The sequence below is a fragment of the Marmota monax genome, unplaced genomic scaffold (genome assembly GCF_021218885.2).
Source record: "Marmota monax isolate L192 unplaced genomic scaffold, Marmota_monax_Labrador192_F-V1.1 WCK01_AAM20220418_F8-fsc00001, whole genome shotgun sequence".
Taxonomy (NCBI): Eukaryota; Metazoa; Chordata; class Mammalia; order Rodentia; family Sciuridae; genus Marmota; species Marmota monax.
In genome coordinates this window covers 36,157,853-36,173,574 of record NW_026693777.1, presented here as the reverse complement: position 1 = coordinate 36,173,574, position 15,722 = coordinate 36,157,853, and the positions used below count along the sequence as shown (strand labels likewise).

The window sequence follows — 15,722 nt, the reverse complement described above, 5'->3', positions numbered from 1 at the left end:
CCCCAGTACAAAAAAAAAAAAAAAAATTCCAGCATAAAAAGCAGTTTTTCTTAAGGAGCATTATCACTTCCTTTTTCTCAGGGCTTACCCCATCCCCATTGCATTTTGAGTCATGTCTTAAATCCACCCCTTGGAAGAACTCAAAATGTAGCAAAGCTCAGAAGATGGGGAGCTAGAGAAAACATGGAAGGTGGCCTGCAGCCCCAGTTCACCTAGCTTTTTTTGCTTTAGGTGATCAACAAGTATGGAGATCTCTATGGGGCAGAGCGCATCGCTGAACTCCTGGGTTTGGACAAAAATGCCCTTGACTTTAGCCCAGTGGAAGAGACCAAAGCAGAGGCGGCTTCTCTGGTATCCTGGTAAAGAGCTTAGGTGTTAAAATCCAAAATGGTTCAATAGAGCCTTTGTGTTTGCATTCCTCTCCAGTGTGCTGGAGGGAAAACTGCAACCATTCTTTGCTCTCCCAGGCTCTGACCTAAGTTCTAATGTACTGGGAGAGCACTGTTTTAAAAAATGAGACCAAGCAGTTTTTATGCCCAATAGAGCTGTAAGAGAAAGACTAATTAAGATTTCAGGATATATGACTCAACTATTCTGTCTCTAGGGAACCCATATTACTTGATAAAGTTCAGAGCTATATTTAGGTTATTAAACACTTAACTAAATCTTGACATTCTTACGTTATGAAATTATTTGCTCCTCTTTAGGCTGAGTTCCATCGACATGAAGTACCATATCTGGAAACTGGGGGTTGTTTTTACTGACAATGTAAGTATCACACCTGGAAAAACAAGATTCTTTGCCCCAGATTCAGAGATGTCTTTGGATACCTCAAGGGAAAAGCTATGAACCATCCTGCCCAGAAACGGTCAGGAACTGACAGCCTCAGAGGTGCCAGGGGACTCTTCCTCGTACAACAGTGAGGGCAGCTGGGGCTTCCCTGGCAGTCATTGGGCTTATAGTACTATAGCACTGTGATCCCCTCTATCCTCACTGTCATCTCAAATGAGGGAGTGTGGGGGGGACAGCTTAATGAGCACACCAAGCAGTACAAATGCTAATTTTCTTTCATTTCCACAGTCCTTTCTCTACCTTGCCTGGTACACCACCATGTCAGTCCTGGGTCACTACAACAACTTCTTCTTTGCTGCTCATCTATTGGATATTGCAATGGGCTTCAAGACCTTGAGGACTATTCTGTCATCTGTAACCCACAATGGCAAACAGGTATTGGGTTTATACTGATTTGGAACAGAATGGATAGGAAAAAAATAACAAGTAGTACACAGTATGTGACAGGAAGAAATGTGTGATAGCACATAACGCACCTTTGTTGGCCAAATACTTGAACTACCTTTACAAAATTGCGAGAGGCACAAGACCTTGATTTAGGAGACTCTTTACACTTATAGCAAGGTAATGGATGGAAATATCAGAATTGGTGTTGAAAGGATTTTTTTAGGCTTTGATATATTCCCTGGGAGTTAGCTTTGCGGGGAGGGTTCTATCTATATATGCCTACTTGCTGCTTTTGATGTCTGTATATTTGTTCTTAATTAGGGACACATCTCTCTACATATATAGTATGCATATGTGTATATATGGTTCATCTGGGAATTGAACAGACTGAAAATAGCCATATTAAAGTCATGCAAGGGCTTCTTGTCTACAGATTCAAATTGTTTAACACTTGAGAACAATTATGCATGAGACATACCTTCTCACATCTGTAAACTCTGGTATAATAGAGGAAGGAAATTAAAATCACCATGCTTGTGCCAAGTCACAGGTACTGTGACAGTCTCACAACTATCTTATAAGGTAGATCTTATGGTCACTTTACCAATAAGAGAATTAAGGCTCAGAGGCTATATTTTACCCAAGACCATATAGCCATGACTAAGTGGCTGAGCTTAGATTTGAGCCCTTTGCTTTTCTATGGTAGGAAGTCCAAGTTCTTTTTTTCTAAACCAACTACTTTCTGTGAGGTCTGCAGTACAGAGTTTGACTCTTCACCCCTCAAGAGGCTGCTGAGCACATCTGTTTTGGTCTTTCTATTGGTGCTCGTGCCCATTCCCTTTAGTGTAACTCCTTTTAGGCAAAGATTTGACCTTGTTCATCTTCCTATCTCCAGCTCAGTCTTAGGCCCTGGTAGAGGCCCCTAATCCGCATTCATGTGGCTGAACCCTTATATCCTAGGGATGCCATAAGAGAATTACAGATCAACGACAGAACTTTTTGGCTCCAGGTTCTGGAGGCTGGAAGTTTAATATCAAGTAGCTAACAGGGTTGGTTTCCCCTCAGGCCTCGTTCCTTAGCTTGTGGACAGCTGCCCCCAGCTGCAATTTCACACTTGTCCCTGTGCCCCCTCTCCACCCTCTTGGCCTCTTTATATAACTAAATAACCTCTTCAAAGGCTCTATCTCCAAATTCAGTTGTATCCCCAGGTATGGACAGTTAGGGGGAAGAGAACTCAACCTTAACACCTCATTACTGTTCTCCCACTAAGCCTCTTCCCTGGGGTCGGTCTTTCCTTCCGTGCATAGAGCATGGCCCCTCCACCTCTCTTCTCCCTGCTGCCTCACACTTCCTCTGAGCTAGAGTCTCCCATGAAGCTCTGGAGGCAGAGCGCCCCCGCCTTCTCCTCATTTGTCTTCTCCTCTCCAGTTGGTTCTGACTGTTGGTCTCCTGGCCGTGGTGGTTTACCTCTATACCGTGGTGGCTTTCAACTTCTTCCGCAAGTTCTACAACAAAAGTGAAGATGACGATGAGCCTGATATGAAGTGTGATGACATGATGACGGTAAGAGCCTGCACCGTGCAGTCACATGGGGGCCTGAAGAACTGAGCGCTGTGGAGGAGGAGGGACTAGAAAGGGATGCCCTGGGAAGAGAGGAGGGAAACAGCTTTCATTCCCAGGGAATAAGTGTCTTGGAAAGAAAAGCATGCCACAGTGGGGCCACTGTTCATCTCGACTCTCCAAGGTAAAGATGAGACAGCCTTGAGAATGGACCTGCACCTAAATTGCATGGAAGTCAAGCTTTGATTCTGGTGCTTGAGAATGAGGAGCAAAGTCCCCCAGAAATGCATCTGATTCATTCCAACCAGTGGAGTTCTTTCAGAACAGCCACCTAAAGGCTGAAGAACATGACACCAGCAGGAACAAATGGGGGTCCTGAAAGGCCAGGCCCTGGTGGGAGGAACAGCTTAGGGTGACCCACTATCACATACACCATAACCTGATTTCAACAAAAGAACGTGTAGGGGACAGGTGGTAGTGAACTACCCTGGTCTGTGTGCATTTCTCTATAAAATCAGTAACTTTTTTGGCTAAAAACTCTCCTTATGCCCTGAGACAACTGCCCTCACGAGATGGCAATACTAGGCACCAGAGCACAGGGATTGGTACCCAATTTTCAGCTGCCCTTACCCTGTGAGTTTAACCCACCCATTCAGGAGGAAAGATGGTGGTGAGCCAGTGCCCAAAGGCCTACACTTGATCAAACATGCAGAAGCAGCAAGTCTTACATGTTGAGCATCCCTTATCCAAAAGGCAGGGGACCAGAACTGACTTTTTTTTTGGGGGGGGGGGGGGGCGCACCAGGGATTGAAGTTGGGACCACTTGCCCACTTAGCTACATTCCCAAACCTATACGCAGTCTGAGGATGATTTTATATCACCCTTGCTGTGCCTACATTTTGTCCTGTCATATGAGGTCAAGGGTGAAATTTTCCATTTGTGGTGTCATGTCAGTACTCACACTTTTATTTTGGAGCATTCTGGATTTCTGATTAGGGATATTCAACTTGTATCTAAGATTCTGCAGAAATCCCTACCAAGTGTACCAGGAGAAGCAGAAGGAAGCTTTTCTCAAGAGTTTACAGCAAACCTGAACACCAGGATGGCACTCTTAAAATTCATTAAGGGAAAACTATCATCTGGCATATGCCATACTTATAAGATATATTTAAGCCCTCATAAGTACCTTTAATTAATTCTGTTGTATGTATCAAGTAGTTCAAAACTGTTTAACCAAAAAAGGCTGGGAATATAGCTCAGTGGTAGAGTGCTTGCCCAGTATGCACAAAGCTTTGAGTTCAATCCCCAGCAGTGCATTTAAATGAAATATCAATTTTTCTATCGTTGTAGATAATAAACTGATCAGATGGTATAGGAGACAGCAGTTAGCAGCCAGGGATACTGCTATCACTGCAGAGTCCCTGGCTCTTGGTCAGAGCTGCCACTCTGATCTAATCACACTCACGCAGGAAACTAAAGCTTTTGCTTTAATCACCACCATTTTTCTTCCCTAGTGCTACCTTTTCCACATGTATGTGGGAGTGAGAGCAGGGGGCGGCATTGGTGATGAAATTGAAGACCCTGCTGGTGATCCTTATGAAATATACCGCATTGTCTTTGACATTACCTTTTTCTTCTTCGTCATTGTCATCTTGCTGGCCATCATTCAAGGTATGTTGCCCGTTATATTAAGTATGAACAAAATTTAACGAATCGAGTTTTTTTTTGCTTTTTTGCATCTATGACCTAATTGTTTTATAAAGAAGTTTGTGAATTCATTCACCGGTTAATTTAGTAAATTTGGAGCATTTACTCTTTTGAGGCCTTGATTACATAAAGTCAAATTTCACCCAGTCACTGTTACAAGAAACTTGAAAATCCCGAGCAGACTCCCTACTCTGAATTATAGCCTCATCACTACTTCTGCCTGGAGATCTGTGACTAGTCTTGCCTGGGTCTTTGTCCTCTTGAGATGGGGAAGAAACAGATAGGAGCTGTGGGAATGTGAAGGGTTTTTAATCATCTTTGGGGGGGGGGGATAAGAAGTAGTAATATTTGTCAACAGCTTGTCAGGAATTGGAAAAAGAAGATTAATTTAGTTTGAGTCATCCTGTGCAATATGCAGGTGTTAAGGGCCCAGAAGCAAAGACCCTGGTACACATCCAGGTCCGAGGGGCCAGTAGAAGTGGAAAAGCCCATCCCAAAGACTGAAACAAATGGCCAAGCACAACAGGAGAAGGAGGGGGTGGTGGAGAGGAGAGTTTCGAGGAGATGACAGCATCAGCGAGAAATGGTCAGCAGGGAGGCAGCACTTTGATAAATGGACTCTGCCACTCCCTCGAGATCACTATGCAGATTAAGATGCTAGGTCTTTGTTTTAAAATTCCAGGTCTTATTATTGATGCTTTTGGAGAACTCAGAGACCAGCAGGAACAAGTACGAGAAGATATGGAGGTAATACTCTAACTACTCATTCCAACCCTATTTTTATATTCACATAGCCAGATCTTTTTTTTAAAAAAATTGCTATTAGTTAGGGTCAGCCCTGGGCAAAACCATAAATGGTTTTATATGATTGTCTGGTGCCTGCTCTGTGCCCATCTACCACACTTCTGGGCATTTCTCCCCTGTGTACCTTCCCCCAGCCTGCCACACTGCTGCTTCCTCCACTGTCCCATGGTTGGAGTGAGCAGCATCCTCAGCTAACCAGGAGCTAGGCAGATAGTCAGTCATTTACTGCACAGTGCTAATAGCCAAAAGCACTAAAGAGAACAGCATTGTTCAACAGACCAGCCTTCTTCCTATAACTGCCTTTTCTGTTACTTTTCACAGACTAAATGTTTCATCTGTGGCATTGGCAATGACTACTTTGACACAACTCCTCATGGTTTTGAGACACACACATTACAAGAGCACAACTTAGCCAACTACTTGTGAGTATTCTTAATTAATCAAAGTGAATTCTACTGTCATATAACTAATTAAAACAAATAAAAAGAATGCCCAAACCATTTGTCCATATGCACTGCATTGCTGTCCCTGCTATACCACAGGCATTCCCAAGCTGTGACAAGACCCCCACCAATTTCTTTTTCCAGTGGAGTTTCCATGCTTTTCAATCCTAAAGAATGTCCATTTTTATTTCCAGCTCTTGTCCAGTGAGTGAGCAGCATCCTCAGCTAACCAGGAGCTAGGCAGATAACCTCCTAGGCTCCCTGTCTGTACTGTTTCTTTTACATTCTCCTGTGTACCCCTTACTGAAAGGCCTTCCTCCTCAAAGAGGCCAGTGATCTGTAGCCAATTTTCAGGCCTCATCATCCCATTAATACAACTCCATGAGAGTGGCATAATTCTGGGTGGCTATGTTTTCACACTGTCGTATCTGTACAGCAACATCTGGGCAACCCAAAGAAACAGTAAATGAATACATGGATTTCTTCTAAGGCAAAGGATTTGCTCAATAACAAGTTATTTGAGCCTACCATGTAATTATGTGATCTGATAGTTGACTTTATAACTGATCATTTTCAAGGACACAAATGCTCTGCTTCCTGACTTTGTCCTTCCCCACTCTGTCCTATCTTTTATTGTTTAGAAAGTCCTAATCTTTCTGTAGGAAGGAACAGGTCCAGCCTTTGGGAAAGTTAGATTGGAATTTCTATTTGTTCCTGTATATTCTCAGAACTTACATCTCAGTGGAGGTGATCAAGATACATGCCTAACAGGAAATGAGCACTGGCCTCAAGCTCGCATAGCGGGAGTACAGATGCATGTCGGTGGTGTTCCAGGTGGGGCCTCCTTGCTGAGACTTTTGTGGGATAGACTCCAATTACTTATGTTTGATCTTCCCACCTAAAATGATGCTTTTTCAATTTAATAAGTGTGCTAGGGGAACAGTGATGATGAAGACATGGCCCTGCCTTCTTTAGGGAAGGCGAAACTAACGTATCTAGAGCCATCCCTCTAAGTACAGCACCACCCTGAGAAGGATATTCTTTCTTCCTTGCCTTCAGCCTTTTCCTGAAGGGCACAAGGTTAGTTCCTTTGGAAATTGTCTCTGAACTTGCGTAATGTGAGCTGAGAGTTCAGCCCCTCAGGACACTCATGTGTCAGAGACGGACACAAATCTTCCACATGGATCATGGGTAGAACAAGTAAGACCACACTAGGATTTCCGAGTTGACCAGTATAAAAAAAAAACAAAACTAGATTTCTGGAAGCATGAACGCACCTTAAGGGGATCAAATACTTTCAGCCTTTTTCCTGCCTGACACCCTTGATGCTCACCTATGATTTCAGGTCTACATTTTCATTAGATAAATCAGCTGGTTAAAATTTTATGGTAAAAGGTTGGGCTTCCATTTTACTGTTTAGGATTTTCTTAAATGGTGGACAAAACTCTAAGCTCAAAGATTAGGGACGGTAAAGAGGTAGTTGGTAAGTGAACTTTGGTTAAGACACCTTTTTCTCATCATGTCTTTTTTCCTTCAGGTTCTTTCTGATGTATTTAATTAACAAAGATGAAACAGAGCACACGGGTCAGGTGAGAAATAAAATGCCCTTAAGAACCCTACCTGTGTTAGATCTTCCCTGAGTTTTAAGAGTCAATATCCAAAAAATGACCCCACTATTCTCTTGCATGCATTTTTTCCATCCCCTATCTGACTTAAAGAAGCCCGAATTCTATGGGGACCCTACCTATTTCCAGAGTCCTCCTGCTGAACACTGACATTTCCTAAACCATTGCTCCCACTGCTTCAGAGCAGAATAACTGGGGGTGGGGAGAACATTAGAGGAAATGACAATGAGAAATGGAGTAAGTGGCTGTAACAAAGAATAGGGGAGTCAGAGAACGACCTTGTGCGGGGGTGACAGTGGGAATGTGGAGGTGTGCGTGAAAGAGGACAAGTGAGGATACTTTCTGTGACTATGAGAAAAATAGAATAAGGGATGAAAACGGTTAGTCAATATCCAAACATCACTGGATTTGTAGGAAAACTACAGCTCCCTAAGTGAAGGAAGACATGGTGGGTACATAGACCTGCGCTCTCAGGCATCTGCCTAAGCCAGCACAGAATGCACCCCAACAAGTGCATTCAGTCTTCCCTCCACTTACAAATGACATGGGACCAGACCCTCTTGCAAAATCTTTTTTTGGGGGAAGGGGCAGAGGATGCATTTTCCTCCTCCCTGCCAGCACTGTGGGCTGGAGTAGAGCAAGAAGAAAGTGCCCTTTTGGCTTCAGGTGTATTTGCAGAAGTCTTCCTCAAGGGAGCAAGAACTGGGTTTTTACTTACGGTGGTGTGAAAAGAAGTACCCTTTGTTCACATTATTTCAGGAATCTTATGTATGGAAGATGTACCAAGAAAGGTGTTGGGATTTCTTCCCCGCTGGCGACTGTTTTCGGAAGCAATATGAAGATCAGCTGGGATAAATCTGAGTGAAAGAAGTGATTCTGGAAGGTCAACCTTTGGGGAAATGAAATCCTTCCATAGTTCTGCAACATGTTTGTGACATTTTCCACATGCTTCCCTTATGAGAAAGTATTTAAAAATCTGACATTTGGAAATTGATTTGTGCCTAATGGACAGACATCGTGATAACCTGTCAAGATGTTAATAACAAGGGATGGTGAGGAATCTAATACGTTCAAGTTTTCTTAGTTCTAAAGAAACTAGTGTGGGGGATGGCAGTACTGCGGAAAAGGTCAGAAGTATCAATTCTTGAACACCTGAATATCATGTGACAGTATCCCACCGTGACTCATGGTCTGAACTACACGAAATTACATTAACTGCAGTCCAATTTTTCCCATGGTATGTGCTAGTGACGATATCCAGAACCAGCCTGAAAAGCTTTAAGCAGTTAATGAAATAGAAAACAAACCAACACTTTGTCGACACTGAAATATCGATTAAGTGCCTTAAAAACCCCTTTAGATATAGCTATGCAAGTTTTTTATGTTTGTGTTCCAGAAGGACAGTTCCATTAAATAGTTGTGTTGATCTTCTGTCTTACTTTATGAAACTGCACTTGAAGGTTATTCATAATTTTTTTTTTCAGTAACAGCTTGTCACCTGCTGTTATTAGAAGAAAAGTACTGTACTGAGAAAATTCAGAAAAATCTCAATCTTATGCCAAAATTGAGTAATGCTTTATGGTCCCTTGTAAGTAGTGGAGCTGCTAATGTTTAGGTGAATCTCCAATAAAATGAAGTGCCCATTGCAATAAAGTAATACATACCAATCCATGGTTTGGCCTCTCGTACCACTTCTGAATGATTCTATAACCATGCTGGGACTGATGAGGAACGGGACATAAGACAACAGCAACTTCACATAACAAAGAAAAAATCCATGGACCAGAGGGTGTTTATTTTGGCCAAATGCATGCCTTTTTGATTGCATGTAAGTGGGCAGCACCTGCTATGCTGTAAACATCAGAGGAAGGAGGCTATAAAATTCTCTGCCCCTAAGGAAATCTATTAGATTACTAAGCCAGAATGCAACTAGCCTCTGATATGTATTATTTCAAATGCTGCCAAATAAAGAGGTAGGCATCAACTGCTGTAAGCATACAGGAACGCATGGGGTATGCTAGACAACTGAAGGATAGCCTTGTGCCCACCCTCAAGTAGAAGGCAACCAAAATTGCTTCAGGCACTTCCCCCCCCCCCCCTTTCTCTTTAGGAAATCATGCTGTCCAGCCAGTCTTCCAGTTCTTCCTCGGTCACATTTTTTGATGTACTTGGTTGCTCAGATTCCATGTTCTTTTCTTCAGTCACAGATGGTTTTGCAGGAACTAGGGAAATAAAAGCAGTATTAATAACCTTACATTAGTCCCAGCATTGAAGGCTAAAGCTTCCCCAGGGTTTGTTCCAGGATATAATTCAGCTCTAATTATTACTTGCCTTATAACAAGGGGAAACATTCTCATTATTTGTTACTCCCAAAGATGATACAATACTTTCCAAACAAATTAATAAATGGGGGAAGAGATTTGCTTTTATCTTTATTCTGAAGTTAAAAAAAACTAGTAAAAAGTGAATCTTTTTTAGACCAATAGCTCTGTCTTTCCATGGTTACAACAATCGTGAAAAATCATTAATGGTTCTCAAATGCAGTATATGGAGGTGGCCTTCACCACATCAGATGGGATACCATCTCAAAGTGTGCACAAATTACTAAGTATTCTTCACTAAAAAGATGAAAATAGCAAGAAAGTATAAAGAGTTGGTTTACAAGCCTGTTCAGACAGTCGATTAAAAGGTCTGCTGCTGAAAAGCTGAGGGCTACAAGTATCTTAATGCCTTTCCATAGCACAGGTTCAATTTGCAGCCCCAGGGTTAGTGCTGCAGTCAGGCAGGCAGCAGCTTTAGAAGCTCAGTGTATCAAGTGAGAGGAAGGTTGTCAGAAAGGTCAGCTCAGGGGGAAGCAGAGACGTGAGCACAGGAATAGATGTCAGGGACAACGCTGGATCAATGTCAGACACTGAGAGGGCTGTGTAGGGATGTGATGCGAGTGGGGCTGTTCTCACAAAAACACCAGAATCGAGAGAAGGGATGGGGAATAAAATATAAAACATACCTTCTTCCTCTTGGGCCATCTGCCCATCTCTCTCAGATTTCATGTCCTGAGATGTCTGGTCTGGTAAGATGTTATCTCTTTCTTTTACAGGTGATTCTAAATTAAGCAACAGATCTAGTTCTTCTTCCAAATGGTCTGCTGCTGACTGTGGTGGGGAAGTGGGTTTCTGAGAACTTCCTGAAGGATCTGGTCGTGGGCTGTCTTTGGCCAGGGACCCAGGGCAGCCAGCAGTGGAAGATCTCAGCTCAGAGAGGGGCCCCCTTCCTCCAAGCCCCAAGGGCCCCTTTAACTGCATGCCTAGTCCCTTGCTGTCATCACTTCTCTTTGGTTTCACCTGAGGAAGCTCTAAAGGAATTGTGGCCTGAAAGAGAAACAGAATAACTGAGTTTAAAAGGCCCATGTCTTTTAATCACTAGCCTGAAAGCTAACAATGCCATTAATCTATTTGAATTTATACTTAGATCTCTAATGTGACATGAGCATCTGTAAAAGTCACTGAGAAATAATTAGCAAAGCAGATCTGTTCATGGTATTTAAATGCATTAACATAAAGGTACAGAACAAATTCCCCAAGGAGGAAAGAATGACTCTGGGCAATATTATTTAAGTAAAAAATGTCAGACATGAAAGAAAACGTGATTTCACTATGTTTGTAGGAAATTCAAAATAGGCAAAACTAAATATTAAAAGCCAGGACAGTGGTAATCTTTTGAGCAGACTTGAAGAGGAAGTAGATGGTGACTTCCATGGGGTAGAACATTCTGATTCTTGATCTGGATACTGATTTCATAGTTCTATGTGTACACTTTTCTGTATATTACACTTAAATGAAAGTTAAACACTTTCCTCATGATTGCAAGGTTACAGTCTAAGGATGAGAATCCCTCTCTAGAGGGAAGGCTGTGGGGCAAGTGGGCCTCACAGTGGGTAAGTTCAGAAAGGTTCAGCCCCTCTCAGGGGCAACAACCCCTTGTTTTCACTTCAAAGCATTGTTGACAGATCCAGTTGCTAATAACTCCTTGGGGCAAGGAAGGACATAGATAAATACAGATATTTACAGTATGGCACCATAAACTGGGCTAAATGTCTAGCCCTGTCAGTTATACAGAGCAAAGCTGGGATTCTGATCCTAGATTTGACCTAGAATAGGTACCTGGCTTTTTTTCCTTGTTTGTTTTTAATTTCCCAGGTGAATCTACTGTGCACTCAGTATTAGAACTTAATAGCATGGGTGAAATGAGGGGTGGTTCTTCCTTGACTGTTCTCTCTCCATTTCCAATATTACCCCCAAGTCCTGTTCATGTCACCTTAGAAATACCTCTTGATGAACTCTTCTTTGCCATCTGTACCATGATTGAGTCCAGGCTACAGTTTTTCTCACCTGTCCCATGTGACAGCTTTCTACTCTGCCTCCCTCTCACTCTGCCCTCATGTAAGTGCACACACTCACCCATGAAGACACATGCTCCAATCCCGCAGCCTGCTCTCCATTCTGTAGCCTGAATATTCACTGTTGTCATGATCATTTTAGTGAATGCAGACCTGATTGGACCACTTTCCTTTAAATTTTGGCTCAAATATTAGGCCTCAGCTTATCTGTGGCTTCTTTAGAAAAGCCATTCCTAACCACACGACAGTCCAGGACCATTAGTACAATCTCTCATAGCACATTGTCCTTCGTAGGACTTACTATAATTTGTTTGATTATTTGGTACCCCTCTTTCCAACAGATTAAGCTCTAGGGAGGCAGGAACTATACGTCTGCTCACCAGCATTCCTAGTGCCCATTGCAGAAAATGACACACAAATATTTTGAATAAAATAACAGCCAGATTTTATATTCTTTCACTCAATTCCATTACATTTGATCCTTTAAAATTGTGCAAATATAAAATGTGAAAGAGGGATTTAAATTCTTTTGTTCTCTAAACTTCATAAGAAAATCTTAACACAAAACTGTGTGTGAAAGAAAAAACTGAATCCGAGATATTCTGAAGAGGGCCATTTCTCCTCTGGTTCTTCCCCTCCCCTGATAGAATCCATATCAGTTCACAGATACCTTCAGGGTTTTTACCTGGATCAACTCAGCAGCAACGTTGAGTCGGAGTGAGAGTGGCAGTTCTTGAAGGGCTCGAACGAGTGATTCACTGTCCACATAAAGTGCCGAATTCTACACGAATATATGTATATGTATATATTTTTTAAAAGAAAGAAAATATCAGGGAATGATTAAGTATAACCTTTTGGAAATAAAAGATCAAATAAAGTCACTAAATAAATAATTTACTAGAGCTACTTTTGACTGGGAGTAAGATCGTAAGTCACACTAGAGGGGTCACAATCCTTGTCTCCACATTAACTATCTTCTTGGGTCACAGCTCACCCTATCAGAACAGCAGCAGAAGTGTTCCACTCGCTTCAAGATACATAGTAACCTGCAAACCATGAAGCTTTTTGCAATTACTGTCAAGTTGGAGAAAAAACATAAGCATTTAATGAAGTCTAACTGGACATGTTCCCTCAATTCACACTGCTGGCCCTAGGCAGGAGAGGAACGGCTGACTAGGCAGGGAGATGGGACTGTGGGTAGTACAGTCTGCTTCTCTTAAACCAAAAAGTGGAAAGGGGAGAACCCAGAAACACCCTCTCTCCATCCAGCAACATTCCATGTGGAACCATCACTCAGGGCTTTCTTTGGCTACTGTGGTCACTCAGAAATAAAGTAATATCAATGCACCAGCCTCTCAAACTTAACAATATTTGGGAAACATTCCAGATGACCTCTTCGTTCTGAATAGCTACTTCTGGATGTCCTAGCCACCAAAGAGAAACAAAACTTAAAGGTGATACCAATGACCTGCCAAACAGGAAAATACCACTCACCACCTAAATCTGCCACTGACTGTCACAGGGACAGCTAGGATCATGCCCTGACTTCAAGTGGACAGAAACCCATCTCCACACTCCAGTGCTCAAATGCCTCACACATCAATGGGTTTTTAACCAGACACAGAGACACTACTGGTAGACTCAAGCAGTGCCCTGCCACTCCAGACCCACATTAGCCACCAGTCCTCACATTAATAGTACATGGACATGGACAGAAATGACCTGACTTTTCAAGGGCCCTTCTGAAATTGTCCCAAGCGGGCTAGCTCTTGGTAAGCAACCTTGGCAGCACCAAGTGGGATCTTTTGCTAAGTCTGAGTAATTCACACAGATAGCCAGTGAAAAGGTGAGTTCAAGCTTGAAGGACCTGTGTAATTTTAGTCCCCTGAAATATTCCTGAACAGGTGAGGGAAGTAAGAATAAGTTACACATGAATGACAACTTCTCTCTCCATGATGACCCCCTTCAACAATAACAGAAAAGGTGCTGGCATTCAGTCTTAACAAAAACCATTCTAAGTTCAAAACCAACTTATCCCACCTGCTTTGGACATGAAGCTTCACCATCCCATTCTTTCTCCTCAGCAAACCGGAACTGTGTAAAGGAGTCCCCTAGGAATAGAAAAAAAGATTAATGAAAAAAAAAACATACAAAGGATATCACCTAGTTTCTCTAATTCCTTTTTGAAATAAATGTGCCATTTCTGAAGAGCTACCATTCCAAAATTTAGCAATACCATCCTGCAAGGTCTTGGCTCCTACACCTTTACACAGACCTCCTTGCATGGTGGGCATTCAAAAGTACTGTTAGAATTTACATTGTTTCATTCAGTTCTCTGCAAGCCACCATCCACATGCTTCCCAAGGGACAATTAAATAGTTCAGGACTGCAGGAACTGCCAGCTGTCCATATTTAACAGTTTCATTTCATCTGCTTGATGTATGCAAGGAAAGTGATTTGGGGAGGGGCAAGGCAGAAAAGAGAAGAATGGGACTGAAGGAAAGCAGTTCTAGACCAATTCACAGCATAACAGAAAAACTCTCTTCAAGAAGAACTTACTAACTTACACTATCATTCCTAATATCACCTGGGCAAATGTCAAATGCAAAATAAAATTCAAAGAACGTGTATTAGATCATAATGTAAATCATGGCGCACTGCTCCGAGCTCTTGGAATAAGAGAATCTGAACATGTAAGATCAACATAAACAAGCAAAGATGATCCTGTGTGACAAGCTCTGTCACAAGGCTTACTTTATAAACGTACATGTCTGATAATTTGTATTCAGAACAGTTTATATATAAAGAATTCTTCCTCTGCCTAGCTCTCACAATTCTCCAAAATTTAGTCCCATTTCATTAACCCAGAGTTATCATGTATTTCTTCAGACTTCTGTTCCCAAGTCAGGATTGTTTCATATTTCATACATACTTCAAACTCAAAACCCCATCTTTCCTTTTCTTATCCCTTATGTGCTTCTACCCATTCATCTTCTATTTCTATTTCAAGACTCAAGTACAGGCTCACTTACACCCTCTGTGATTCCTCCCAGGTGATGTAACCACAGAACGTGTCCTTTCTTTTAAAGTAACAGGGTGGGGGTGAGGAGAATAATATCTCAGAGATGGATGAAGGTAAAATTAGAACGTACCTCCAACTCCACAGTGTTCAAGACGCATGGATCACAACATTAACATGATAAGATCAAATACAAGGACAAAAGACTAAGAAAAAAATGTAAAATCACTACTTTTAGTCATTGGTAAATCAATTTAATCCCTCAAAGATTGTAATAAAAGTCTCTGAATAACTATTACTAAGGTCCTGTGTATGTATGTGAACACACTTACACGTGCATTTATGTATTCTGATTGTGTGAGCGCTTATTATAAAAATGTCCGTGCAACATTAATTTGTTTAAAGTGACCTTAATAAGACCACAAAAAACTCAAATTCTAAAATTTAGCAGTCATAAGCCATATTCACTGGTGATAGTAAGTAAAACATAAATTAGTCAAAAGTAAAAATAACCAAAACCATTTAGAAATTGTAAAATTCTCTTCCAGGACTTTTTATCAGGAGAAATAAAACTATAGAATTAAAATATAGAAAAATAAATTAATAAAAGTCTACCAATAAGATGTGAGTAAAACTGTCCTCAGCTAAAGAGGTGAAGTCTCAATAACTTCATTACTGATAAGGAATGCACAAAAAGAAAGCAGTCAATTGTTTTACCATGTTAGGAAAAAAAGAAAAGAAAAAGAAGCTGGTGAAAAAAAGCAATAATTTTCTTAAAATTGAATAAGCAAACACACTAGTCTTCCAGTCTTCTTATCTAACTAACTAAAAGTCAGGGGGACTAAGCTTAAAGATATAAACTAACACCATTGTTGTCTGTTTTTGAAAGAACAGTCAGTACAATTAAAGGAGAGAGAGAGTGAAGATGT

At 41.6% G+C, this 15,722-nt stretch overlaps 2 protein-coding genes across 2 annotated transcripts in view; one reads left to right on the top strand and one right to left on the bottom strand.

Moving 5' to 3' along the window:
• Positions 1–9,105, top strand: part of Ryr3 (ryanodine receptor 3) — a 517,407-nt gene extending 508,302 nt beyond the window's left edge. The window contains exons 95-103 of the mRNA XM_058584663.1: positions 232–359; positions 708–768; positions 1,081–1,227; positions 2,668–2,802; positions 4,314–4,470; positions 5,189–5,253; positions 5,632–5,732; positions 7,291–7,342; positions 8,138–9,105. Coding sequence (XP_058440646.1) covers positions 232–359; positions 708–768; positions 1,081–1,227; positions 2,668–2,802; positions 4,314–4,470; positions 5,189–5,253; positions 5,632–5,732; positions 7,291–7,342; positions 8,138–8,233 — 942 coding nt within the window. The 3' untranslated portion in view covers positions 8,234–9,105. The remainder of the gene's footprint in view (positions 1–231; positions 360–707; positions 769–1,080; positions 1,228–2,667; positions 2,803–4,313; positions 4,471–5,188; positions 5,254–5,631; positions 5,733–7,290; positions 7,343–8,137) is intronic.
• Positions 9,106–9,152: 47 nt separating this feature from the next.
• Aven (apoptosis and caspase activation inhibitor) overlaps positions 9,153–15,722 on the bottom strand; it is a 187,887-nt gene continuing 181,317 nt past the window's right edge. Inside the window, exons 3-6 of the mRNA XM_046461527.2 lie at positions 13,815–13,885; positions 12,460–12,555; positions 10,386–10,746; positions 9,153–9,600 (exon numbers count right to left, since the gene is read on the bottom strand). Coding sequence (XP_046317483.1) covers positions 9,485–9,600; positions 10,386–10,746; positions 12,460–12,555; positions 13,815–13,885 — 644 coding nt within the window. The 3' untranslated portion in view covers positions 9,153–9,484. The remainder of the gene's footprint in view (positions 9,601–10,385; positions 10,747–12,459; positions 12,556–13,814; positions 13,886–15,722) is intronic.